Consider the following 27,383-nt stretch of genomic DNA (forward strand, 5'->3'; position numbering starts at 1 on the left):
CGCTTATCCTTTCCAGGGTCGCGGGGGGCGCTGGAGCCTATCCCAGCTGTCATGGGGCGAGAGGCAGGGTACACCCTGGACAGGTCGCCAGTCTGTCGCAGGGCCAACACACAGGGACAGACAACCATTCGCTCTCACATTCACTCGCACATTCACACCTAGTGGCAATTTGGATTATCCAATTAACCTATCCCCACAAGTTGCATGTCTTTGGACGGTGGGAGGAAGCCGGAGTACCTGGAGAGAACCCACGCAAACACGGGGAGAACATGCAAACTCCACACAGAAAGACCCCGGCCTGATGGTGGAATTGAACTCAGGACCTTCTTGCTGTGCGGCAACAGTGCTAACCACCGTGCCACCGTGCTGCCCGGGTGCCAGCTACCTCTGAGCTAAAACTGGATAAGCTTTTAAGAAGATAGTAGATTTTGTCCCAAAAAGTTGATTCTGTTCATCTGGATGTAACGTTTTGTCACTTATCCAAGTGGCTTCTTCAGTCTCTAAGACCGAAGAAGTCACTTGGATGAGTGACCAAACTTTTCTCCCACTGAAAACGCTGCATCCAGATGAACAGAATCAACTTTTGGGGATTTACTTACCTGGATGATTGAGCATGCATCTACATTTTTATATGCTTTCAGCTTCTTTGCAGCAATAAAAGGTCATGTGACCACAGAATAACAATATTTTTTAACTATTTCTGCTAACAGTCCAGCTTTATTTGTCAAATAATGGGTTTATTGTACTGCGGTTGAAATAAACCTTTGTCCTTTGTGGTAATGTTGTCTTTGTGAAGCTCCTTATTCACCACTCACAGCTTGGATATTATTTCAAAGCACTTTTTTATTAAAACAAACATGATGTGAAGCAACAGGTTGCCATGGACACATACCAAACACCACAGATGGGTGATTTTTCTCTTTTTTCTTTTTTTTAGAGAACAAAATGTCTTGCTCACATAACCCTGATAAACTCTCAAAGTACTCAACAGTATCACACATATCTTCCACTGGATGGTTAAATAGACTTATGCACCCCTCTGTAACTTTAAAGAAAACTGATAAAAGTTTTCCGGCAAAAAGTTCACAAGCCTCATCTTTTCTCCTTCAACATACTTCTTTGTTTTGTGGCCAAATAATTCAATCTTTGTCTATTTTGACCATAAAAACCTTTTTCCAGACGAGATTTGGCTTGAAATGTGAGCAAATTTCAGTCAATCTTGAAGGTGCTGATTATGGAGCAGTGCCTTCGTTCTTGGTCAGCAGAGATGTATAGCTGTCTTCACTATGAACAGTAAAACTGGTGTTCCAGCAGTTATACATCAATGGCATGCTTGAGGCTTAATGGTTCCTGGGTTTTTCTTGAAAATCATACCCAGCTTCCTCTCATTTGAGGATGACAATTTGAGTCTTCCACGGGCTCTTGACAAAGAAAGTATGTATGTTCATGTTGTTTGAACTAAAGCTCTTGGAATCTGCTCACTTCAAGACACTTTTCCAATATGTGTACATCTGCAGTCCTGTAGTCCTAAGGGATAATTTCAGTTCTTCATTTTGAGTTTGATCACTACCTCTTTGTTAACTTTGTGGGATCTATGATAGTCTGTGCTCAGACTCAGTCTCAAGAGTCAGAGAACCTGCAGCTGGATCTTCAGCAAATACAATATTTATGAAAAGACACCAGTGACATGCTCTTGATTTACTGTTGAATATGCTTTGTGAATGTGTTGTAACAACTGAAAAAATTATTGGAGATGAAGCATTAAGAGAGAACATGGCTATTAAACTTAACTGAAACTAAACTTAGAACTAGCACCAACTATGTAAACCATTTTAGAGAACTGAAATTAAAAAATCGATTTAAGATCATATTTATACAATATTTTGTACCTATAGCTAAAGTAGGAAAAGTGAAAATCAAAAAGTGTCCTTTGTCATTGCCAATTTCTTGAAATTACTCAAAGCAAGTATACAGAAGCGTTAAGTATTTTATGGCCGTTTACAAGACTGTGGGACTATTATGGTAACTGAAAAAACGTTTAAATAAAGATTAAATATTAATTAAAAATAATCAAAAATACAAAGAACATAACTGGAAAAAATGTTTTATTTCATAGAACAACACAGACTGGTGGTGCATTTGGAATAAAGGATGATCAATTAAACAATCATTGTCATTCAACAGTAAAACAGCATAATAAGTGAACCATTTACAATACATGTAAACAGTGTCAAGAGGTTTTATGAAGCATCACAGAAAGTAGCAGCAGTAGTGGTAGGACAGGTGGAGATGGTCTTAGTCAAGCTTTCAGTCCTCCAGGAACCTTCATCACCATGTGGAGGACGGACATGTGCTGGATTCCATATTCAGACAGAAGGGTGTCGTCTCCATCCAACATTTTATCTGTGAATATCAGGCGCAGAGCCTCCTCTCCTGCACACACACACACACACACACACACTAGATTTATCATATTGATTGATGTATATAAGTGTAACAAGTGTCACCTGGCAGTTTGTTGCTCTCTGCCAGGTGATTGGCTGAAGAGCTGTGAAAAGGTAGTGGGTGTGTGGGGTGAAAGTCAGCGCTCTTCTGTGGAGAAACCCAGAGGCAATTAATTCACTCAGGTGCAGCGGGTATACTGTCGGTAAGAGACTTTTTGCCATTTCTGTTTGGATCGTTTGCTATTGCATGTGCCTATTTTTAATGTGTCATTGGACTTTTTTAGTGTGACCACGAATTTTAATAGAAGAATTGATCAAGCCCTAGATCGACTGCGCGCAGGGAAACTGATCAATATTGTAGGTATATTGAGTGTTTGTTTTAGCTTCATGATTTTGAATGGTTTCATAAAATTGATATTTTATTGGGTAATATTTTAATTGATAACGTTGTTTGTTTTTCAGCTGTGCTGTCTCTGCTGTCCTTTTTTTGATTGATTTGTAATTTTGTTTTGGTTAGTCCGTCCAGCCGTAAAGGCGGTTATTGATTGAGAGTAAGTTGTGTAAGGGCGGACTAACCTCCCTTTTTGTTTTTTGTTTAATTGTTTGTGCCACTTCCCTTTTTCTCCCAGCTCGCAGGCCATGCATAGCACTGATTCCCAGCTGCGCTGAGACCTGAATTGTTTGCAGTGTGTGCCACGATTGCAGTGTCGCTAAGCGGGGTGTGACGGGTTGCAGTGTTGTTTCGCACAGTTTGTGTGGTAAGTCTCATGTGCAGCTGGGATATCAGCAGGATGTGTTGTAAGTCCTGTCTGGAAATGACTGGGAATTTGTATGTTTAACTCGTGTAATAAATAAATGATCAATTTATTTCTTTGCCCCGTTTACTCATCCCTTGTCCTCGGTTACATAAGATTTAAGAAAAGAACAACAGGGTGCTTGTGAAGCTGCAGGTGATGCCTTCAGGGCAAGCCCGGAAATTAAATTATCAGACAAGAACTACGATTCATTCAAAGAACCCTGTACTTCTGATTGCTGTAAATCTTACCAGGGTTACACTTACTTTCACTTCAAGCTGCTGAGTTTTTACTTTAGGATTAGAACTTTATATAAAGAATCTCATTACAGTAAATATGCCTTTGAATTAACCAGCAACATAAAAGCATACATACACTGTTTTATTATCTGCTGTCTTACCTGCGGTCTCTGGAAGCTTCTGCGCCAATTTTTCCTTGAGCTGTTTCACAGTCATGCTCTTAAACTGCTCCTCGGTGTTGCACAGGTCCAACATCATCTTCTGACCCCTTAGTCCATGAACGACCACCTGGTAGATTTTTCCCATTTTCCGCTTAAGTCCGATTTGTTGCGCTCCCAAAGTCTGTCACTGATATGTCAGTGCGAACAACTGTTTGGCTCCAAGGTTTGACGTCAGAGAGCAGATAAATTCTTTCACTTTCGCTCAGAATTCTTCAGATTCTAATTATTTTTATTTATTGTTATTTTGAAGGTAGTATCCTCTCCGTCTGCGTAAAACTGTTTAAAATGTTTATTAGGGGGTGATTTTCACCTTTGTTTGTCGTATGACCAGGGAGCGTTGTTTATCAAGTGTTGGAATTAATCGTTTTTTTGTTTGTTTGTTTTTTAAACCAACGCACTAACGCACAACTCACAATTAATATTCTACGGTAGGCTTCTTAAAGCTGTAAGGATTAACTGTACACGTAGTGCGAATATATCAGAGGGGAATGCAAGCCTGTTATCGTGCACCATGTGACTTGTTGTAAGTACCGTAGAGAAACTGAAAGTTAAACGGGCTGCTGAATCTTGGTGCTTTAAAAGAGGAAGACAGAGCAAGATCCTCGGTGCTAATTTCATTTGTAGCGTTTAAACCAAGATCAAATTTGTGGACAGAGCAAACCACCTCGTCTGAACCAGAATGACGACACAAGATCAGGATGACAAGAGCTACGACCCCAACGATACAACGCTGACATTTGTCAACAGGAGGGATGAGCTGGATCCATTATGTAAGAACTAAAATATGTTTAAAATAAACGGTTTGTACTTTTACCTGTTGTCTGTATACTTATTTTACCAGTTAACCAAACTAAAGCAGTTATATACACGTGTTATGCCGGTGTTAGCTTATGTAAGGAAAATGCTCACATATACTCAGTATTTTGGTAACTCTTCCTATTGGTCAAATACAAACTGTATGTGACGTTGATATAAAACTCGTTGTGCTTTCTCTTTGTTTTGTGCAGCCGGTGATGACAGTCTCGTAGCAGAGATGTCCTGCGGTCATGCCGTCACAGCGGAATCTCTGACCGGATGGTGCCGCAGTCTGCTGGATCAGGTTTCTTTCGGTCTTCATTTTTGTTCTTTTTCTTTCCAAATTTTGGTCAATGTTTACAGTAAAATAGAAAACACGTCAAATGGAAATCACACTCTTATTTTTAAAAACTGTCATCCTGATCTGGTTTGATAGGACTTTGTATGATGAAGCTCTTTGTTGCCAGACAATACTTTGTTTTGTTTCATTTTAAACTTTTTTAAAAAAGGTTTCTCACTCTGTCTTCCCCATTACGGGTGATTAAACCTTTTGTGTCCCTGCAGGGACAATACAAATTTAAGTGTCCTGCTTTAAATGAGGACACCTACGAGACGTGTGGTGAAGTGTGGTCATATCCAGAGGTGCGCAGGCTGGCAGCACTGACAGTTGAAGAGATGGCCTACTTTGAAGAGAAGATTGCCCAGCTGGCAGCCAGAGACTACTGTGAACTGAAAATAGTAAGTCTTCTATAGAGAGTGTTTCTAATCCACTCAGCAATCATGAACAAACAGGTATAAGACAGAAAGACACAGGGCAAGACGACTCAACTTCCCTGCTTGAAAATTTATGTTTAAACTCCCAGAAGTGACATGCACAGGAAGTCGAAGATCCCACAAAGTAGATATAGATGGAAATAAGAAAATGCAAATATAGGTGAATGAGCACGAATTTAGTTTGTAAGGGGAAGCTGGAGTACGTAAAGGGAAACAAGCAAACTCTACACAGAGAGATCCCACCTTTCCAAATTCAAATTCAATTTTTATTCGTCACACGCTCAATTATACACAGTATGACATGTAGTGAAATGCTGTGTAATGTCCGACCATTAAACTACAATAAAGAAATGTACAAAATTTACAGATTTTACATTTAGAAATTTACAGTAAAAAATATGTAAATAACAATTTAAGAAAGAAATTATAAGAAGAAATAAACAGAGTGTGTGTAGTGATGTGATGTAGCAGAGTCCAGTTCTACACCTGGTTCAGGGCCCGAGTTGCGGGGGGAAGAATTCATTGTCTTTGTTTTGGCCTTAAGGGAGCGGAAGCGCTTCCCAGACCTCAGCAGTGAGAAGAGTCCATTGTTGGGATGGGAGAGGTCCATCATAATCTTCCTGGCTTTGGTCTTGCACCGCTTGGTGTAGATGCACAAAAGGTCAGGAAGCTCTGATCGAATGATGCGTTTGGCCGAGATCACCACTGTTTGGAGATCTTGTCAGGGTGTGGCCTTCTAGCCTTTAAACTCAACTCTCCATGCAAAGTTTGTGGGGCTGGGTTTATGCAGGCTTTTCCAGCCCAAGGGACTACAGTTTATCCTAGATACAGAGGAAAGCACAAAATGTTTTACTTTTCAAATTTAAAACTATTCTTTTTATTTTTCTCACAACAGTGTCCTGGTTGCAAGACCTCTGTGGAGAGAGAGGACCTGACTAACCTGAGTGTGAGGTGCACAATCTGTACAGCAGACAACAACAAAGCGTATGAGTTCTGCTGCCAGTGTTTGAGGCCGTGGAAAGGTAGAGCTCCACGATCAGACCGCTGTGATAATGATGGCTGCGTAAACCACGAACTCGAAGTTCTCAAGAACTGCGAGACTACTGATCTCCCTGAGGTTCGGGGGGTCGATGCCTGTCCCTCCATCCGGGCCTGTCCCACCTGTGGTGAGATAGTGGCGCACGACGAAACAGGCTGCAAGAACATCACCTGTCCTCGCTGTCAGAAAGAGTTCTGCTTTGTGTGTCTGAAACTCACTCCTGTGTGCTTGAGGACAAGTTCTTACTTCATCCCCTGCAGTGATGGTGTAGCTCCCAGACAAACTTCAATACCCGTGTGGCGCAGAAAGTAGCAGACAACACAGACTTTATGTACTCTTCTCTCATACCAGACTTTCCTTTAGAATTGAATTGTCATTCTGGTAAAACCTAAACAGAAAGCTGGAGCAGAACCTTGTTTGCTTAGTTTAGCTCAGCATATTACCTAGCGTTGCCCAATGAATCATAAAATAACATACTCTGCCTATGTGCTTCTGGGAAAGGTTTCTTGACTCTACTTCCGATTGTTTACACTGCTGTTTTGGTAATTGGTGAACTTGACCTGGTGTATTTTCTTCCCCTTTCTTCAGCTTGGACTAGTCTAAAAATGTGATAAGGACTTAAACAAAACTATAATATCCACCCTTTTTACATAATTTGGGAAATCTTTGATCTTCTAACCCGACGCATGCTGTTCAGATAAAATGTGAAGCACTGTAATCTGAAAATACAAGAAGGATATAAGTAGGTATCTTTTACATCACTCACCTTTAACAGGAAGCGTTTCTAACTTCTTTATGAATGTATCCACAAAGTCTTGAATTATGCTGATGTCCCATTAATTATTTTTATGCCTTTACTTCCGACTGGCAACCTGCCCACTGTGTGACAGCTGCAGCAGGAGCGATTATTTCCAAATGGTTTTTAAAGTTTTATTTAGAGATTTTTGAACTCTTAAAGTGAACTAGATTTGTTTTCATGCATTGTTTTAACCGAAAGCTATTATTGTTAAAAGCAACATTGCTCACTGTGTTGCTTTAGCTGTGCTTGTGTTTATAAGTACCTGAGCAGAAATAAGTCAAATGTCAGCTGCTGATGAAGTCCATGTTTCAAACAGTTCATATAAAGGGCACACAAAAGCCAGAGAATGTACATGGTCAACATGTACAATGGTCTCATATTTTACCCTCTGCTTTCATTATTATTAATGTAAACAATTTGAAGGCAGACCATTTAGCTATTCAACAAAAACAATTTGGTTTCATGTCTTTGTTTAATTTGCAAAGTAAAGAAGCTGAAAGAATATCTTCTACATGGTGACTTCATTATTTTGGCCAGTGGTTGAACAACATGAACCAGACTTACCAATAAAATGCTGCTCACACAGGAATCTGAGTAAATGGCTTGTGGTGCCCTGAATATTTTAATATAAGTTTAGATTTTTTTTTAAATAAAAGTTCTCTTCTTTGAAGAGAAGGCTGCCCAACTGTTTAGTTTACATATTGTAAATTGTTTAAGTTTAATAATTTAATAATTCATTAACTTGATAACTTAACTTAATAAAAAGTTTATTAATATTAAGTTTAACAATAAAATACATTTCTGAGTTTTCACTGAAGGAGTTTTACTGTGACTGTAATCCCCCCCATTTCTTTCTGAATTTTGTTGCAAAGGCAATGTTGTGTCACTGATGCAAAACCCATTTTCTCTTACCTGATGTCATTGTAGAGCGATATTCTTTTTCACCAGAAGATGGCAGTATTAGTTGGCTGAATGAGTGAACTTGTGCAGTAATGAGGGCAGATGTAAAGTAATGGAGGCCTGTTGTTGTAACAGCAAGGGAAACTCTTTGTAAGTTATTATACAGTTACTAAGAGCTCCTAAACAGGTACAACACCCCACTAAACCTAAAATAGATCTTCATTGATTCTGATGGAATCCTTTCTCATCCCTTCATCACCCTTGTCTATGTCTCCTCCTGAAGAATCTTCATTAGGTCCCATTTCTCCTCCCATGGAAATATGAATGCCAAAATTAGGTAACACTTTGAAGAGGTGCTGATCTGTGTTCATCTATCAATTTCATTATTGATGGATTTGATTCTTTGCTACAAAAAACTTCTGTCAATTAGGTTTTATTTAAATTAATTCAAAGTTTTTACCTTCATAATAAACAAACAGACTTCAAACTTTAAAAATTTGTGAATAAATCAGATATATTTTTTGAGAGATCTTCCCAGAGACTTACTCCCATTTATTTTGGTGTTGTACCTTCAAACAGGAGGAAAGGGATGCCGATAAAGGCTAAGTCATACAGTATGAAGTAATTTTACTTAATTTATTTTTTAATTAAACAGTTTTGGGGGATTAAATCAACTCAGTTGAAAAGGCAGGGGTCAGCTTATCTCTTCATTTGCAAATTTGTGCAGCACAGTGCAGAGTTTAGCAGCACAATGTGTCAGAGGTCAGACCTGCTACATTGTTACTGCGACCTGGATCCACACCACTTTAGACTCCTCCATCATGGTCTCTGGGGTTGTGGATGAACATCAGTTTGGTCACCAGAGGTTGCTGTTTTAGATATGATGCTACATATTAATGTTCATGTAAGTGATGCCTTAACAGCAATATTTTTTCAGTCTTCATATTTTACCCTCTGCTTTCATTATTATTTAATTAATTTTTTTTCAAAGTATATTTAATAAAGTCAGACCAGCTATTTAACAAGTACAATTTGGCTTCATGCCTTTGTTTATCTCACTCTAACAGGTGAGACTAGAGCTCAGTGCTCAGCCATAGACTGTGTTCCTATGCTCTGACTGGATTATTCACATGTGGTCTGGATTTTGATGGGGTTTCATATATATATATATACAGGGAGTGCAGAATTATTAGGCAAATTAGTATTTTGTCCACATCATCCTCTTCATGCATGTAGTCTTACTCAAAGCTGTATAGGCTCGAAAGCCTACTACCAATTAAGCATATTAGGTGATGTGCATCTCTGTAATGAGAAGGGGTGTGGTCTAATGACATCAACACCCTATATCAGGTGTGCATAATTATTAGGCAACATCCTTTCCTTTGGCAAAATGGGTCAAAAGAAGGACTTGACAGGCTCAGAAAAGTCAAAAATAGTGAGATATCTTGCAGAGGGATGCAGCAGTCTCAAAATTGCAAAGCTTCTGAAGCGTGATCATCGAACAATCAAGCGTTTCATTCAAAATAGTCAACAGGGTCGCAAGAAGCGTGTGGAAAAACCAAGGCGCAAAATAACTGCCCATGAACTGAGAAAAGTCAAGCTGCCAAGATGCCACTTGCCACCAGTTTGGCCATATTTCAGAACTGCAACATCACTGGAGTGCCCAAAAGCACAAGGTGTGCAATACTCAGAGACATGGCCAAGGTAAGAAAGGCTGAAAGACGACCACCACTGAACAAGACACACAAGCTGAAACGTCAAGACTGGACCAAGAAATATCTCAAGACTGGTTTTTCTAAGGTTTTATGGACTGATGAAATGAGAGTGAGTCTTGATGGGCCAGATGGATGGGCCCGTGGCTGGATTGGTAAAGGGCAGAGAGCTCCAATCCGACTCAGACGCCAGCAAGGTGGAGGTGGAGTACTGGTTTCGGGTTGAGGATGGAGTCAAGCTCAAGTCCCAGTCCTACTGCCAGTTTCTGGAAGACACCTTCTTCAAGCAGTGGTACAGGAAGAAGTCTGCATCCTTCAAGAAAAACATGATTTCCATGCAGGACAATGCTCCATCACACGCGTCCAAGTACTCCACAGCGTGGCTGGCAAGAAAGGGTATAAAAGAAGAAAAACTAATGACATGGCCTCCTTGTTCACCTGATCTGAACCCCATTGAGAACCTGTGGTCCATCATCAAATGTGAGATTTACAAGGAGGGAAAACAGTACACCTCTCTGAACAGTGTCTGGGAGGCTGTGGTTGCTGCTGCACGCAATGTTGATGGTGAACAGATCAAAACACTGACAGAATCCATGGATGGCAGGCTTTTGAGTGTCCTTGCAAAGAAAGGTGGCTATATTGGTCGCTGATTTGTTTTTGTTTTGTTTTTGAATGTCAGAAATGTATATTTGTGAATGTGGAGATGTTATATTGGTTTCACTGGTAAAAATAAATAATTGAAATGGGTATATATTTGTTTTTTGTTAAGTTGCCTAATAATTATGCACAGTAATAGTCACCTGCACACACAGATATCCCCCTAAAATAGCTAAAACTAAAAACAAACTAAAAACTACTTCCAAAAACATTCAGCTTTGATATTAATGAGTTTTTTGGGTTCATTGAGAACATGGTTGTTGTTCAATAATAAAATTATTCCTCAAAAATACAACTTGCCTAATAATTCTGCACTCCCTGTGTGTGTGTATGTATGTATGTGTATGTGTATATATATATATATATATATATATATATATATATATATATATATATATATATATATATAGCTTTCTTGTCTTGACGCTAGTGGCTTCTATCTCCTCCTTTGGCCAGCTTATTATCCCAGCTGGGTACTTGTAATTTGCTGTAGAGCAGACCTTTCCAAAGTGAGGGGCCCGCCCCCTAGGGGGGAAAAGAAACAAAAAGCTTGGACACTGCTAGCACGGGGCGCCCACACAAACGCAAAGCAGGAGATGAAGCATAGCTGAATATGTTTCCAAACCAACTTCATTCTAAGCCAAAGACTAGAAAATATGGTGAAGCAGATCTTCCCTTTGGTTTCACCTGCACAAGTGCCAAGGTAGGTCACCCCTGCAGAATTGCTTTTTCCTTCGTTGGGAGCAGCGCTGGGCTGTCTAAATCACGGACTAACAGGATCCCACAGTTGTTTATGTTTTTAAACCTATTTTGCACAGAGAGGCATTTTTTGAAAAATGTATTGATAGCAATGTTGAATATTATTACACAGGAAAAAAACAACTACATGTAAAATAATCACACCTTGACGCATTAACTGCGTGTGTATATGTAAGCGTGTAAAACTGCAGACAGTCAGATTAACAGTATATCTGCATTTCTGCAATTCATCTCATGTAAACAATAACGTGTGCACAGCGTGGCGTGAAAAAGGCACATACCTTTGACATTGCCTGACCAACTCTGCATTCCTCATCCACACATAAACGCAAAAAAGGAGTTTTAAAAAAATCTCAGTTTTCGGTGATTCAAAACACCGTTTACGTGTGGATGAAACAGCTGCGTTTTCAAAAAATACCTGTGTAGGTGTGGACGTAGAGTAAAAGAGTTAGTAGTTTATTTTCTTACTACCTGTAATTTATTGCAGATTACTTGTATTTGCTTAATTGTTTACTAAAGTTTGGGAACCACTGCTGTAGAGGATGAAGACTAAGATTTCTTGCTCGCAGAAGAGATAATGAATTAAAAGTAAGCATTGACGGAGCATCCATAGAAGAGTGAACTACATTATGCATTATGCTGTTGTACTTGTTGATTCATTTATCTATAAGCAGCATTTAAGCGGGTGTTTGCAATAGATTTATTAAATTATTTATATCAGTGAAGTGAATTGTTAACGCAGAAAAAGTAGAAACTCTCTCTCTTATTCTCTCTGTCTCGCTGTGTGTGTGTGTGTGTGTGTGTGTGTGTGTGTGTGTGTGTGTGCGTGCATTTAATTTCTATAATTCTGAGCTTTTATTTTCTCTGCGTGATTAAAAAAAAAGAAAAGGAAAAGAAAGAAAAAAAAAAAATTTCCTCTGCGCGATGACTGACTTCCTGTCATGTCACTTCCTCAAGGTTAGTACAGTCGTCGCTTAGCGGTCCTGCTGAGGAGCGGTGAGTACGCGTTAGTGTCCCTGTTTGCACACCAGTTAGGTATTCAAATCTTGCTTTATACACTCATAAGACTTGTGTTATAGTTTGTTTTGTTGTTGTTTTTAGTGTAAACTGTTTCTGTCGAGTACATGCTAAAATTAAACTGCATGCTGTCTGCTGTTCTTTTTCATCCTTTAGGTCTCCAAGTACAGTCGCAGTCATGTGTGAAGCTTTATTGAAGCTTTATTTAAACGGGTACGTGAGCTCACTCTTTGTTTTTAAGTGGTGTATATTTTATTTTTTAATTCGTAACTCCTTCGGTACAGACACATATATAATATATAATGGCCACTGATGATAGGTTTCCCTGAGGTAGAATAAAATAAAATAAAAATAAATTGTGTCTATGTGATGACAATAAGTTGTCACTATATACGTTTCTATATATTCCTGTGCGTTTAGGAAGCTTAGTTAGATTTTCTGTGATGGTTCACATTTTGTCCACAGGTTTAAACAATAACTTACTAAGTTCATCCTTTTTACTTTTAGGTTGCTGTTCCCATACCAGTTGGGAAGTAAAAGAAGAAGGAAAGTACCAGAAACTAAAACGACACAAGCTGTGCCAACAGGGTAAGATGTTACTTTCACTTTTTAAACCTACTCTTGATATTTGCAGTCTTTGCTCCTTTGCTAATTAAATCTGTGTCATCTTATAGACCCTGTGACATAAGGTAGTCCTAATATGGTTATGTATGTCATTGTTAATAGAGTGATCACTGTTCTTAAAAGTGTTTTCAATTTAAAAATAATAGGCAATCAAAACTGAAAGCACTTAGTGCTTTCAGTTTCATCCAACTGGAAATTCCCTGGATGTTGTTTAAACGGCTCATGATAGCTCACACAACACTGTGAGCATGCAGTCGCTTCAGACCCCTTCGTCCTTTTACACATTTTGTAGCAGCTTTGTGTAACAATGAAAACTGACATTTTCTAACATGAGTCAACATTATTCAGCCCGCGATCATAAATGAATACATGTCCGTACATGCACATTCCAGTGCAGAATGCAAGCTCCATAAAGGCGTGGCTGAATGAGTTTGGTGTGGCCTTAAACTCAGCCCCATCATACAGCTTTAACATGAACTAGAATAGCGATTGTGAGAAAGAAATGTAATGGCTCATAAGTACTTTAAATACATCTTTAATACCTTTTAACGTTTTTATTGTATCGAGTCTGGAAAAGACATGGTTCTTGTGACAGGTGATAACGGCAGATGCGATTTGAAATCCATATACTAGACTAAACTAAACTAACTAAACTAAACATAAGACTAAACCAGACAGTATTCGTAGTGTCAGATTTTCTTTCCGTAGAACCCAAATGAGCGCTCCAGGACCGGAGCAGGTGGAGAAGCGATACGATCCACTAGATTCTACCCTAAAGTTTGTCAACAGGCCAGATGATCTGAATCCACTGTGTAAGATTTTTTTTTCTTTTTCACCACCATGTTGCCCCACAAAAACTGCTACAAACATTTTTTTCTGACAGTCATTACCACACATTATAAAATTTCTCCTATTCCTTTTTTAAATTTTTCATGAGCCATGGAGTTTATTATATTTTGGTGCAATCCAGTATATGTAGTGTAACTGATACATCTGTTATTGTCCACTTCTTCCTCAGGTGATGACTCTCTCAGAGCAGAGATGTCCTGTGGCCACGCTGTCACTCCTGAATCTCTGACACGATGGTGTCGTACCCTGCTGGATCAGGTGTGTCATGTCTTTGTAGCAGATAGTGTATGTGATGGGGTGGAGCCGAACCTGAATACGTATTCGGAAAGGAACAAATATCGTGTTTTTTATGAATACTTATTTCGAACAAATACTTTAAAAAATATTTGTATTCGGGAACAAGAAAAACTTCATATTAAAAAGCTGAGTTTCCTTATGAGACTGCAGTGCATGACCGGATGAGTGAGTGACGTGTGAAAGGTGACTGACACAGGCTGCTCCACACAGCAACAGAGAAGACTCAGCTGAGCGATAAAAGACTGAACTGCATCACTATTTTTGTTGAATAGAATTTTTGTACCCTCGGTAATTTAGACAATAGGCTGTTGACAGAGTAAAGTTAAAGTTCGGTTTAAAAGGTTAAAACAATGCTTGTGTAGTTGTGTTGAATTGTATGCACTTGTGGGAGTTGTTACACTTAAGTTACTCGTCTTTTGCAGACAGCAAGATGTAGGCTATAGGCCAGTTAACCTTAGCAGAGCTTCCCGTTGTCCTCATTAATGTAGCTGAAACTCCCCACATGGATTTGGTCAACTCAATAGAAAAGAGTGTGGCTGCTGCTGAGCCATCTCTTGGTCCTCCACCAGCCAAAACACTTGTTCCAGTTCTGTGTGGAAGCATTTTACATTCACTGCTGCAGATGAAACCAAAGTGATATGTAATGTGTGCAAAAGTCAAATCAGCAGAGGCAGAGATATCAAACATCTGTCAACATCTGTTATGCATAATCACATGCACTTAAAGCATCTTATTCCTGGTACTGTCTGCCAATCCCCCCACAATTACAGCCATGTTCTGTCCCTGCAAGCCAGTTTCACTGTCTGTTCACCACCACCCGTCCAAGGTGGTGGTGGGGTTCATAATGTTCGCAGTGGTATTTTACTAGTTGTTGGTTTTAACCACGAATGAGGCAATGGATGTTATTTTCTTTTCAATGAGGTTCCTTGTTACATGTTCATTGCTGGATTTATGGAAAACCATCAACTAATATTGCATATCCATAATTATTATAATGGATATAATTAAAGAATAATTACATTCTAACATTAATTAGAAGTGTAATGCAAAAAACTGGGTTTTTACACCTATTTTGAATTTTACTCAAATACAAATACAGATACAAATACCGGTCTGTTATTATAGTTATTATATAATTCCATCTAAAATTTAGTCTTTGGAGTTTTTGGTAAAATCATTTCAGATTGATTTTAACAGCTTTATGTGTTTGTAGCAAAAAGAGGTAAAATTATTGAACTTATAAAATACACTGATTTTGTTTAAGTTATCACATGATTGGGTGACAATAGATAATCTGCAGAAATGTTTTGGTTTACTGTTTATATGTGTAGCTAAACATGTTGCAGATTTAACAACTATATAAAAACGTAAAAGAATGACGGTATAAAGATGCATTAAAAATAAAAGTAGGAGTTTTAAAAACAACAAATTCTAATTAATTATCCATCCATCTTCTTACACTTTATCCGGGGGAAGGGTCGCGGGGGCAGCAGCCTAAGCAGAGAAGCCCAGACCTCCTTCTCCCCAGCCACCTCCTCTAGCTTATCCGGGGGAACACCAAGGCGTTCCCAAGCTAGCCGAGAGATATAATCTCTCCAGCATGTCCTGGGTCTGTCCCGGGCCCCGGACATGCCCAGAACACCTCACCCAGGAGGCACTCTAATTAATTAAATTAACTTTTTTTTAAATTGTATTTTCTTTAAAAGGGGAATTACAAATTCAGATGCCCGGCTTTAGTGGAGGGCACCAAGCAGTGTAATAAAGAGTGGTCGTACCAGGAGGTGCGCAGACTGGCTGATCTGACTGTGGAGGAAATGCAGCACTTTGAAGAGAACATGGCCCGTCTGGCTCTTGCAGACCACTGCGAGGTTCAGGAAGTAAGTGACCCAGTTATTTATGTTTTAATTTGTTTTTCCTTTTTAATGTTTACAGCTTCTTGATTTCAGTGAAATCCAGTGGACTCAATATTTTTTTAATATTGTGGTTGGGTTTCTCTTAAAAATGTCCCTTCATTTATTTCCACATCAGTGCCCACAGTGCAAAACAAGCGTGGAGAGGATGGATCTGTCCAACCTGTGTGTAAAGTGTGTCGTATGCACAGCTGTTCAGAAGAAGAAATTCTACTTCTGCTGGCAGTGTCTGAAACCATGGAAGGGTTCAGGCCCTCGATCTGAACGCTGCGACAACGACGGCTGTGAGAACAAGGACCTGCAACTTCTGCAGACATGTAAAACCATTGATCTGCCTGACGTAAAGGGCGTCACCAGCTGCCCTGCCATTAGAGTCTGTCCTACATGTGGCCTGAGGGTGGAGCATAACAGAAAAAACTGTAAAAATATCAAATGTCCTCGCTGCAAAATGGAGTTCTGTTTTGTCTGCCTGAAACTAAAGCGTGAATGTTCCAGTTCACCATACAGAATGTGCCCCAGTGGGGTCGCGCCAAGGCAGACCTCCATCCCTGTGTGGAGCAAAACATGAAAACAAGAATGAAGTGTATGTGTAACTCGAGTTCTTTCGTCTTTTGGTTTCTCTATCTTCCTTGTCGTTTATGGATTCTACTGGGCTAGCTTTGGAGGAGCTTGCTTAAAAAAGAAAGTTCTAGAGGTCAAGTTGTCTTTGAATACAGTTTTTAACCATCAATATTTTTGGTAACCTTTCTTTAGCTGAGGCAAAAGATGGACGGGTTTGTATCGCTTTGATTTTCTTGATACTGTGGGGTCTGCAGATATCTGACATTTTTATGGTGATTAAAGTTGCTGTAAGACCAAGAGTCTGACAGACACCATCTCAACATATGATTGTCACTGCTGCTTCTTCTGATGCCTCATGATATCTGATACTTCTTTTGCTTTAAGATGTTTACGGTGTCCACAGGAAATGAAATCTCATTACTATACAAATCCTGTAAATCTCAGGATTGTCAACCTCAGATTCTTTGGCAAAAAAACATCTAAAGTGCACTTCTACGTTTTTAATTGCCCTCACAGTCTCAAAAAGATTTTCACAAGATGGGCTAAGTGCCTGAGAGAAACAGTATGAAAATGAAAAAGTGCAAAGCTGAATGAGGAAAAGCACCAGACCCTTGTATAAGCTTTTTAAATTGCAGTTATCCTTTGTAATGTTCATATGTGAAACATACAGTTTCTGACATTGCATAAAATAAATCTATTACACTAAATGTCTGTGTCTTATGGTTCTTATGGTTGTCTTAAGATTGTTGGGTTTTTGTCTGTTTTTGGTGTTATTATATGGTCTTTACCTAGCAATATAAAGCTTCTTGAAGACAGTTGTTGTGATTATATAAATAAAACTGAGTTGAACTGAATCTGAATTAAGATATAACATGTGCAATAAATATTTTTTAAAGGTTGGTGATGTGTAGCCTGCTGTAGTCATGAACCTCCAGGTTAGTGCAACAGCTGATGCCAGCTATTGTTGGGAACAGAAATACTGAGAACAGAACAGTTTGGGAAGAAAAAGAAAGCTGCTGAGTTTGCACCTGTAGAATAGGAAACAGTGACAGAAATGCGCATTTTTAACAATTAACATTTCCGACACGCCTTGAACCCATCACTGATCCGGCAGAAGTGAAAGAGAAAGCGATAGTCGGAGTGTTTTTAACTGCACGGGAGATTGAGATAGCCTAATGCTCCTATAGCGGATGAACTATTTTATTAACAAGTATCTGAAGAAATGTCTTAAAACTGTGTTGAAGGCAGGCCTGCATCTTTGGCTTACTTTGATTTCTTTTCAAAATAATCGCGTTTGTTTCTGCCTCCAACAACAATTTCTTTGTAGATCGTCAGAGGGGGCAGAAAATGCGTTTATTTGGTCGACATGGCTTCAAGAACATCTCTACCTCTGTGGGTAAGATTTGTAGTGAATTTCGAAGTCCCGAGGCCTTTTTTTATTTTTATTTTTTATTTAGTTTTGGTTAATTGGTCTTCTGTGTGTTCTCTATATAAAGTTTTTCCTACGCTCTTCAGACGTCTTTAAATTCAGCCTGGAAACGCTGTTGAAAGAGGAACTGTCCTTTACTCAGAGCATCTTCAATTGAGCTGCTTTATTATTAAGAGTTTACTGACATATGATAAGAATTTATACACCTTGCGCCATTTGTAAGGACGTGCCTTTCTTAACCTGCTAGGTACCTGACAAGGAATGTCAATGTCAATTTGTAAATGTCAGTGTTTTCTATAGCACATTTACAAGCAACAGCAAAGTTAACCAAAATGCATTACAAGTTCATTAATGAACAATAGAAACTAAATACAGTAAAACGAAACGTGAGAAGACGCAAATACATTATGTAGTGACAACATAAACAACATTTCAAAAATCTGATGGTACTTAAGCAGAACTCGAATGAAAAGCCAGGGTTAAAAAATGAGTTTCAAGATTTAATTAATTCTATTATTTAAAAATTATTCTTGGTATTATATGTTAGCAAATGTAGATCAAATCATTGACTTCAATGGATTGTAGAAAAGACGCAAAAGGGAACGAGCTATTTTCTGACGACCTTCTGCTTGTGTTGGCAGTTTATGATGCACACTCATATTCTTATTCTGCAATTTACAGAAGCTAATATTAAATACCATGGGCTGGTAAACCAAGGTGCGACATGTTACCTGAACAGTGTGCTGCAGGTGCTGTTTATGACTGAAGACTTCAGAGAAGCTGTGAAAAGGTTTATTATTGTCACATATGTGCATTTAATGGGGTCTATGGTTCATTTTTATTACTTATGGGGACTTTGTCTGTGTTTAGGTCCTCCAAACAAAATGTTGGCATTGGGCTTCTTGGTGCCCTTACAGACTTGTTTGATAATTTACAGAAACATACAGCAAACACACACAAAATAATAACCCAGCTGGGCATCAACAGAGGTACAGTATGATAACACACAGACAACAAAACCTTTGAATAATGTTTTTGATGTTTCATGTTTTTGAGAAACTTTGTCACTTTACACAACATTTTGAGGGTTTATGATTGGCATTTTTGATTGTAGTGAATAATTATGGGGTTATATATTTTTTTAATTAATGAATATGTTTGTTAAAGACATGCACATATATTTCTCCATCCAGTGTATGAACAGCGAGATGCTGCTGAATGCATCGAGAAGATTTTAACCATGACCAGTCCTGAGGCATCACAGGTAAGGTCTTTGTCAATATCAAATGGAATCGTTTGGTTTGAAAATAATACTTAATAATATGTTTTTGTTCATTTATGTTTTCAGATCTTCCACGGTCTGTTAGCAAACCAAATCACCTGCTCTAAAGGTCATAAAGAGACTGACAGGGATGCACCATTTTGGCATCTTCCTCTGTCATTGGTGGATTTTTACAATCAACACTACAGTGTAGTAAGTACATAAACTTCTCAGCATGTTTCTGTTTTCAGGACTCACAGCTGCAACAAGTTCGCATAATATTGCCGGTAACATATCTGTGTTATTCTATCATTTTCCTTAATAAACACTTTTGTTTGATTGGGAACTATGTATCTACTTGTGAGGACACATAAAAATCAGATGATGCCTTGGATCCTGCCTGTGTCAAAACATATTAATTAATATTATTTCTGAAAATGTTTCTTTTTTAAAAATATATCTCTTATTACTTTCAATGCATTACAAAACAAACATAACACAGTTGACTTATAGTCTCATGAGTCATGTAAATATCCTAAGTCACAAAATGCAACAAATGTATCTTTTAGTGAGAAATGATAAGAAAAGGTAAACCTACTCCAATGTTTTGTAGAAAAACAAAATGGAGTTTTTGATGTGATTTTTGTTTGTTTTGTGGAAAATGGGTTAGCGAGTGGTGGCTGAAGGTTTTAATGGCTATCATCCAAACTTGATGACCATGGCAAAATACTAGCAACCAAAGGAATTGCAAGGAGTTTTTTAGTGCAGCATCTTTGTGACCAGTTTCACCCCGTGACTGCCAGCAACCACTCGCTAACTGGGAATACACACTTTCCAACACTTATCAAGTATGTGAACCTGTGTTACTGAGGTCTTAGAGAGTTCATGTCTGAATACTACAAAAAAATGTTGAAGCTTAACCAAGATTAGGTGAAATTTTACATACCGGATCTAAATCCCACTGAGGTAAACTGCCAATGAAATTGTAGTTCTTTCAGTTTGTCTTCAGATCTGTCCAATACCTTTTTTTCTTTTTCTGACACATCTAATCAACTCTACAGTCCAAGTCCTGAGTTCACTGATAAGTGTTGGATGTTGGAATTTTGGTTTGTTTTTACTGTTTATATCTCACTTCAAAAGACAATATTATGTCTTTTAAAGAGGTCATGAATTATTAATGTTAGCATGCCCTTCTTGAGAAAATCTTTGTGAACGCTGAGCTCTTCGGCACATCTTTATCAAAGCTGCTTCTGAATTAGTTTTCATTTTTCAGGTGAATGGCATCGAGGAGTTTTTCAGACCTACATGTCTAAATGGAGAACACCAGATGTACTGTGACCGCTGCGGTCACAAAGTTGATGCTACTATTGTAAATGAAGAATTTTTTGTGATTTCTGAACATTGATATTGATTTAATGAAATTATAACGAAATGACACACATTAAAAACCCATATTTTTCACTCAGACAGATGTAATAAAACATCACCCAGATGTTTTGATTCTGCTGCTGAAGAGGTTTGAGTTCAACTACAGTTACATGTCCTACTTCAAAACCAGCTGTTTTGTGGAGGTTCCCTACAGCCTGCAAATACCAGGGGTATTTACAAAGTGTACTTTAATATTTGATCAAAAATCATCTTCATTTTTCTTTCTCACTTTGTTATTTTTTGTCCTCTGGGATCAGAATGAGGTGTACGAACTGTATGCAGTTGTGGATCATTTTGGTGGTCTGAGAGGTGGCCATTACAGCGCAACAATCAAAACCCAGGATGAAGACAGATGGTATAAGTTTGATGATACCCAGGTCACACCGGTAAGGCTGATCGCGTTTTCTTCAGTGTAATTGAAACACGTTCCAAAATTACTGTATTGTATGTTTATGTATAAAAATAAAAGAAAAATTCATCATGTTATATTTGTTTTTTTCCCTTCATAGCTTGATTACCAACCATTCCAGGAGAAGTAGGTTTTTGTCTTTCTTCTTGTCCTTGCTATAGATTAATTTGCAAATATATCAATATTTAAAGTTTATTTAAACACAAATGATACAGATGACTGTACGTATGGAGTATGTTACACCAAACTCTAATCACAAGTGCAGATTGTATTTTTCAAAATTGTTTTAAGGTTTTTTTTTAAGTTGTGTTTTGTCTTTTTTTCTATTTCTTCTTCTAGATCCCAGAGTGCATATCTTTTATTTTACAGAAAGGCAAAAAGCAAGACTCATAATTGTTACCATAGGCATATGTTTCTTTATATTTTTTTTTTTATTTTATTATGTATTTTATTATTCGTGCTGTAGATAGTTAAAACAGGCAGGTTTTCCACCTGCAATCAGTGACAAATATGACCAGTGAGAAGACGCTTATGAGAAAGCAAAGTCAGTTATCACACTGCAGAGTGATAATACACACAAAAATGATGGACAAGTATAATTACAGTGATAATTAGTGTTGGATCTGAACTCTGCTGTTAATGAGATTACCCAGTAAATGAAGGTTTTTCAGGACACTTGGGGGGAAAATGGACACAAAGAAATTGTCCGGCATCATGAAAATTCAGGAGTGAAGTTAGTGACAGAGATGCAGCTGTGATAATCTAATAGACAGGTTGAGATTAGCGACGGAGAAGACAAACATGCAACAACTGAGGATGAACATCAAAAACAAGCGAATTAAATGTCAGGATTTGCTTGCATGCTGTGATCATTGCCCTGTTGCATACCTGTTGGACAGACGACCTCTTTCTTGTGTGTGTGTTTTATATTTAAAATAAATTCCACAATATTAAATCTAATTTATTTTTTTATTTATTTCAAATTGATCTGAGGTGTGTGCGCATTACTTCCTCAGCCAATCAGGTGGCCTAAACTTTTGAAGTAATACTATTTTATTTAATATTTTAAAATGCAGTATTGAGAGATGATTTGAAAATAATGGAGGAAACATTAACAAATAAACTGTTTAAATGAAGTAAGCAAATGTGTGGAAAAAAGGGCAAAGCACAAGAGAAATAACGAGTGAAACTGTTATTTTACAGGACTGGGAAATGAAATTCTGCTCCCTTCTTTCTCATTTTTTTTAAACTGATGCTTTAGCTTTTTTTTTTTATTATAATATTATTTTTGGTTTGAAGAGCAAGAGAATCGATCAGGTTTAATTACACAGATGTTTGTTATAAGTTAACATGATTTTTTTAATTGCTTGATTCTTTAACAGAAACCCCTGGGCGAACACTCCTACAATTTCTTCTTGGACCAACTGTAACGCACATAATTTCCTTAGTGATTAATAAAGTATTCTGATTATGATTCTGATAGTTTCAGGATACATGATCTGCCATTATCCAATGACACATCTGCTTACCTGTATCTTTTGCTCGTTTCTCCTCCTCTTCTTTTCCCTTTTTTTCTACACTGAGCACCTGAACTTTTTTTGTCCATCTTGCATTGGTTTTAATTTTGGACTTTTGGATCACCACAACGAGCCCGTTCTCAACATGTTGACGATTTGTCGTAAAATGTTACGCTTTGGAAATGAGAACGTGTTGTTATTAGATGCTGCTCCAGCCAGCCAGAGAGTCCCCCGCCCGGTGCCTATTCCATCCCCAAAATGCGCTGGCTGATGTCGGGGCAACATGAGTACGGGCAGCTTTTTTTTTTTTTTTTTTTTTTGCCGGGGCTGGCAATCCGTGTCACAGCTTGTTCATGACATGTGTGAGGACACTGAGATAGTAGTGATGTGTGTGATAGGAGTGACAGATGGGTTTGAATGTGAGGATGGGATCAAATCAGGGATCAGCTCTGACCACCTTCTTGTGATAGTGATGGTGTAAAGGTTGTTGATGGATGACTCCACTTTGGATTCAAATAAGGCAGCATGCTGCAAAATACTGGATTGGCTTAAAAGAAAAAAAAACATTTTTGATGACATAAAAGTCTAAAAAACTGACTTTTGTGATTTGTCTTGCAATTCCAGTATGGAGGTCTCAAAATGCACATGCTAAAGAAAAGAAGATTTCACTCTTGGGGACCTCATATATAAAGAATATGTGCAAATTTTTTCAGATGATTCAAAAGAGCCACAACAGGAGTCATTTGACAGGAGTCACTGAGGCTATTCCCAGGAATCCGGTTGGTATACATAAAAAATCTTCTCAGTGTACATGATTTTAGGCAATGTACAATTTTGCTAGCTAGATTAGGAAGAGGAAATGATGGCAGGCAAGCTTTGGTATCTTTTGGGGACAGCTGGTTTTTAGTTTATGCCATGTTGTCAGTCAGTTCACAGTTAATTGGTGGATAAAAGTCAGTGGATAAAAATCGTGTTCATGTGGCATCAGCTCTCACAGGGATTCTGGGAAATCAGAAAGCAGATGCGTTTGCAGGGAAATCTACCAGTAAAGAAAAAACTGGCAAAGACAGAGTAGTGCAGTACATGTGACAGGGGGCGGTAATGCAATGGAGACGGATGCCAACTGCTTTTAAATCCCAAAGAAGAAGAAGAAGTTGGAAGGAAACGCGGCTGTCCAGCTCTGCGATCACGACCTCATCACCACATCTACTCAGCATGGACTTCTCAATCCGTGCAGCCAACCTGGACGACTGCAAGGACATCGCGCGCATGATCATGGTGAGCGGAAACGTGCGCGCGCAGTCCAGCTGTGTGTGTAAGACATTTAGTGACATGCATCGACCGTCAGGCTGACATCCATCAACCTCTCTGCTGCTGCTGTCATTATTACATGGTTCAGATGCAATGTGCTCGCTTTGCTCTTTAGTTTCAGTGCAAACAGGCTAATAAATGTTAGAGAGCTCGTTATGAACGATGAGCTCATGCTTTGTTTGTTTTTCTCCAGGAGCTGGCAGAATATGAGAAAGTGTCAGACCACGTGAAAGTCACACAGAAAGGTAGTGTATGTAGTCATGTCTCAAGTTCTCTGCCTTGACTTTCAGGGTATTTTTTTTTATAATATTTATAAAACGATTAAATCCAAGGTGATATTTTTGGAGGTGCACAGTTTATTCTTTATGTCTGTGAAGGTTCTCAGTCATCCAGGTCATCGTAGTCAGAGGTCTGGGCATTCCTGCAGCGAGGAATGCTCAGACCTCTACATTGGAGAGACCAAACAGCCACTTCACAAGCGCATGGCACAACACAGAAGAGCCACCTCCACAGGACAAGACTCAGCAGTCCATCTGCATCTTAAGGATAAAGGACACTCTTTTGAGGATGCCAATGTTCACATTTTGGACAGAGAGGACAGATGGTTTGAAAGAGGAGTGAAAGAAGCCATCTATGTCCACTGTGAGCGACCATCTTTGAACAGAGGCGGGGGTTTACGACACCAACTCTCTGCCATCTATAATCCAGTTTTGAGATCCCTTCCCAGACGCCTTAACGCCCACTCACATCCTGGGCCATCTAACCTCAGGAATTCGCATGATAAGGTGGGGCCAGATTTCACAATGAACACACCCGAAACCCAGTTTCACACCTTGGCTCAGGCGATTAGAGGATCATCAGGGGGTCCTTTTGTCCCTCTGTGGGGGGTTACTCCCACTAGGTTTATATCTGGGACTCTCCACCATTTGACCTTAGAACTGAAGAAGCTTCTCGGATGAGAGGTGAAACGTCTTCAAGCAACTTAAAGAAGTCCAGACGCTTTTCTTTGCAAGCTCCTTTGACAGTTTATTCTTGACTTTGGGAAAATGAGATCTTATAAAATCTCGTCAGTGAAACACAGAAACTAAATTTTAATGTCTGCAGCTGTAAAATAAGCTGAGCTAAGACACGTACACATTCAACTGACATTTTTATAAATGCAGATGCAGCTGCTTCAGTCCATGACTGGCAGTGCTTGATGAAAGATAAAAGACGAAAGTGTTGCTAATCAGAAACTTTCCAGATTGTGTTGAATGGTTGATCAAATTCTGGTGGCACATTTCTGCATTCATAATTTCTTCATTTTGACAGGATATCCAACACCACACTGGCTGAAAGGCAGCTCTGAAACATGACAGAGCCTATACCGTGTTTTACAGATGGCTGTAGACACTTGTACCTCTCTGCTGACCTCCTCTATAGTCATGTGCATCTTGTAGCAATGTGGGCTTCGACCACAGCTGGAGTTTCTGCCAGGAGCTGAAGTGGGAATGCACGTCCAGATAAAACACACTTCTAACCAAAAAGTATCTGGATCAAATATAGTTTGGTGTTTATGGTAAATGGACTGGTTCTTATATAACGCTTTTATACTCTTATGAGCACTCAAAGCGCTTTGTACAAATTGTGCATTCACCCATACACACAAGCACATTTTTATTTAGTGCTTTCTAACTAACATTCACACACATGCATACTCCGATGGATGCATCGGAGAGCAATTTGGGGTTAGTGTCTTGCCCAAGGATTTTTGGCATGCAGACTAGGGAAAGTCAGGGATCGAACCATCAACTTTCCAATGAGTACATGACCTGTTCTACCGCCTGAGCAACAGCTACCCCAAATTTAGTTGTTTAGTTATATTTGTGTAAGCTAAGTAGATTTTTCACACTATAATAAAGTATTTGTCTGTGAGCCATTTGTTTCTACCACCAGGTAACAGCTTTTCCCAGGAAGCTTCATTCTAAAATTAGGAACTATGGACCTTTGAGGAAAAACCATTGCACTGTATTTTCCAACAAAAGGTCAAGAACTGGTTTTAAAGCTCTCTCTTAGCTAAGATTACATTTTGATAAAAAGCCTCAAACTGTTAAATGCAAACTGAATTTCCCCTTGTGAAAACACCGTGTAACAGTATCTATAATTTCTTTTCAGACTTGGAGCAGGATGGCTTTTCCAAGAACCCGTTCTTTCACGGGATCATCGCTGAGGTGCCAGAACAGCACAAAACCAAAGAAGGTGATCATGTTACGCCCAGTTTTCTCACACACTGTTGCGATCTACTGTCTAACAGCTGTAACAAACTTAGAACTGATGGTTGAGTGTTTAAAAAAACATATGAACCCATATGTGACAAAACCCTTAAAGTAAGTGAAAATAACCGACAGAGTGGGCGAGCAGGAGAAACAAAAGAACAGGGCAGATTTTTAACAAAAGGTTAAAAATGTGAGGTTTTATTTATAAAGTTTGCTGCACATTAACTGTAAGCTGCACCAAAATTTGTATCATTTTTTTCACTGATGTAAAGGAAATGATACATATTTATGTGTTTACAGTGTAAAGTAAAGCATTATGCTGTTAATAATCACTCTGATAAATGTTCAGAGTCATTCACTCAGTTGGAAGGAACGGCAAAACAAATATACAAATTTTATGAATACAGACACGGTTTAGCTCCTCCAAATGTCGACTGTTTTTACCAGTAGATATTTTTCTTCTTTCAGGGCACACAAAGATCGGCTATGCACTTTATTTCTATGCTTACAGCTCCTGGTCAGGCAGAGCCATTTATATGGAGGACCTGTATGTGATGCCTGAGTTCAGAGGTACAGTACAGCCTCTGAGAAGATGTCTCATCATCACTGTGTCCTTATATTTGCAGGAAATCTCAAGTAATGCACATGATCTGTCTTTCAGGGAAAGGTGTCGGTAAAGCACTAATGAGCAAGGTGGCACAGGTGAGTGAAACGTGAATAATGGAGAAGGTAAACCTTGAAGCTTTTTTTATTTTCAATATTTGCATGAAAACATACTAGCCAGTGTCCCAGAGGCAGCATCTCAGCTCAGCAGTCATTTCTGTCTTCCTTCTTGTTTTTGCTCTCCTGTAGCTGGCTCTGGCTGCTGGTTGCCACCAGTTCAACTTCACCGTCCTGAACTGGAACAAACCATCTATGGACTTTTACCTCAGCCAGGGCTGCTTTGATGTTACTGCTACCATGGGCTACCACTGCATGCGCTGCGAGGGGGAGGCGCTGAAGCACCTGGCTCAACTTTAACCCATCCGTTATGACCTTGTGACCCTTGCAGCCATGAGGTCAGCCTGCGCACTGCAGGAATGGAGCACCACTCAGTGGCCTCTTTGCAAAACCTAAGAACTTGAAGCGCCTACCTCAGCGTTACAAGGATAACTGTTACATAGGCTGTCTGAAGGTCTGTGCATATAAGCTAAGAGTGCAGCATGCCTTTTTAAATGAATATAGTTCAGATATGTGTTTATTTTATAAAGGGCATTAAATTGGTTTTCTAATTTAGTTGCAGTTGTATTTTTGCAGCTACATGTAATTTACAAGCAGTGGATGTTCCAGTGTGTAACGTCATAAAATAAAGCGAATTGTATCTCCTGAGGGTGTTTTTTGTA

General features: G+C 38.9%; 4 protein-coding genes and 1 long non-coding RNA gene across 5 annotated transcripts; 4 read left to right on the top strand and 1 right to left on the bottom strand.

The window, feature by feature from the left end:
* Positions 1-2,088: 2,088 nt before the first annotated feature.
* Positions 2,089-3,878, bottom strand: LOC146714779 (uncharacterized). Its single transcript, XR_014918857.1, has 2 exons — positions 3,639-3,878; positions 2,089-2,433 (listed from the first exon to the last, which is right to left on the bottom strand). It is a non-coding gene; the product is annotated as an uncharacterized LOC146714779 (long non-coding RNA).
* Positions 3,879-4,173: 295 nt separating this feature from the next.
* LOC146714780 (uncharacterized) lies at positions 4,174-7,609 on the top strand. Its single transcript, XM_085451114.1, has 4 exons — positions 4,174-4,468; positions 4,706-4,797; positions 5,058-5,231; positions 6,163-7,609. The coding sequence occupies exons 1-4, from the start codon at positions 4,378-4,380 to the stop codon at positions 6,616-6,618; spliced, it is 813 nt and encodes a 270-aa protein (XP_085307240.1). The 5' UTR covers positions 4,174-4,377; the 3' UTR covers positions 6,619-7,609.
* A 4,475-nt stretch (positions 7,610-12,084) lies between these two features.
* LOC146714781 (E3 ubiquitin-protein ligase RNF19B-like) lies at positions 12,085-17,090 on the top strand. Its single transcript, XM_085451113.1, has 7 exons — positions 12,085-12,129; positions 12,307-12,363; positions 12,658-12,738; positions 13,483-13,586; positions 13,793-13,881; positions 15,627-15,797; positions 15,949-17,090. Exons 2-7 carry the CDS (start codon positions 12,329-12,331, stop codon positions 16,396-16,398), a joined length of 930 nt encoding a protein of 309 aa, XP_085307239.1. The 5' UTR covers positions 12,085-12,129; positions 12,307-12,328; the 3' UTR covers positions 16,399-17,090.
* Positions 17,091-17,519: 429 nt separating this feature from the next.
* On the top strand, positions 17,520-21,938 carry LOC146714782 (ubiquitin carboxyl-terminal hydrolase 46-like). Its single transcript, XM_085451112.1, has 10 exons — positions 17,520-17,787; positions 18,502-18,610; positions 18,691-18,809; positions 19,014-19,084; positions 19,169-19,294; positions 20,355-20,450; positions 20,548-20,679; positions 20,767-20,895; positions 21,019-21,044; positions 21,258-21,938. The coding sequence occupies exons 1-10, from the start codon at positions 17,739-17,741 to the stop codon at positions 21,382-21,384; spliced, it is 984 nt and encodes a 327-aa protein (XP_085307238.1). The 5' UTR covers positions 17,520-17,738; the 3' UTR covers positions 21,385-21,938.
* A 1,620-nt stretch (positions 21,939-23,558) lies between these two features.
* LOC146714783 (thialysine N-epsilon-acetyltransferase-like) lies at positions 23,559-27,362 on the top strand. The gene is made up of 6 exons (XM_085451102.1): positions 23,559-23,713; positions 23,940-23,991; positions 25,901-25,984; positions 26,470-26,571; positions 26,663-26,703; positions 26,854-27,362. Exons 1-6 carry the CDS (start codon positions 23,651-23,653, stop codon positions 27,019-27,021), a joined length of 510 nt encoding a protein of 169 aa, XP_085307228.1. The 5' UTR covers positions 23,559-23,650; the 3' UTR covers positions 27,022-27,362.
* The last annotated feature ends 21 nt before the right edge of the window (positions 27,363-27,383 follow it).

This window comes from Copadichromis virginalis, linkage group LG3 (genome assembly GCF_057382275.1).
Source record: "Copadichromis virginalis isolate Kocher_CV1m ecotype Utaka linkage group LG3, C_Virginalis_male_GT1.1, whole genome shotgun sequence".
NCBI classification, from domain to species: Eukaryota; Metazoa; Chordata; class Actinopteri; order Cichliformes; family Cichlidae; genus Copadichromis; species Copadichromis virginalis.

Bases quoted from the DNA above. Each gene is read 5' to 3' on its own strand.
- LOC146714780 (XM_085451114.1), top strand. From the start codon at position 4,378: ATGACGACACAAGATCAGGATGACAAGAGCTACGACCCCAACGATACA. The intron at 4,798-5,057 runs GTTTCTTTCGGT...GTGTCCCTGCAG, and splicing joins GCCGCAGTCTGCTGGATCAG to GGACAATACAAATTTAAGTG. The intron at 5,232-6,162 runs GTAAGTCTTCTA...TTCTCACAACAG, and splicing joins ACTACTGTGAACTGAAAATA to TGTCCTGGTTGCAAGACCTC.
- LOC146714782 (XM_085451112.1), top strand. From the start codon at position 17,739: ATGCGTTTATTTGGTCGACATGGCTTCAAGAACATCTCTACCTCTGTG. The intron at 18,611-18,690 runs GTTTATTATTGT...GTCTGTGTTTAG, and splicing joins TTCAGAGAAGCTGTGAAAAG to GTCCTCCAAACAAAATGTTG. The intron at 18,810-19,013 runs GTACAGTATGAT...TTCTCCATCCAG, and splicing joins CCAGCTGGGCATCAACAGAG to TGTATGAACAGCGAGATGCT.
- LOC146714781 (XM_085451113.1), top strand. From the start codon at position 12,329: ATGTGTGAAGCTTTATTGAAGCTTTATTTAAACGG. The intron at 13,587-13,792 runs GTAAGATTTTTT...CTTCTTCCTCAG, and splicing joins AGATGATCTGAATCCACTGT to GTGATGACTCTCTCAGAGCA. The intron at 15,798-15,948 runs GTAAGTGACCCA...TTTCCACATCAG, and splicing joins ACCACTGCGAGGTTCAGGAA to TGCCCACAGTGCAAAACAAG.
- LOC146714783 (XM_085451102.1), top strand. From the start codon at position 23,651: ATGGACTTCTCAATCCGTGCAGCCAACCTGGACGACTGCAAGGACATC. The intron at 23,714-23,939 runs GTGAGCGGAAAC...GTTTTTCTCCAG, and splicing joins ACATCGCGCGCATGATCATG to GAGCTGGCAGAATATGAGAA. The intron at 25,985-26,469 runs GTGATCATGTTA...TTCTTCTTTCAG, and splicing joins ACAGCACAAAACCAAAGAAG to GGCACACAAAGATCGGCTAT.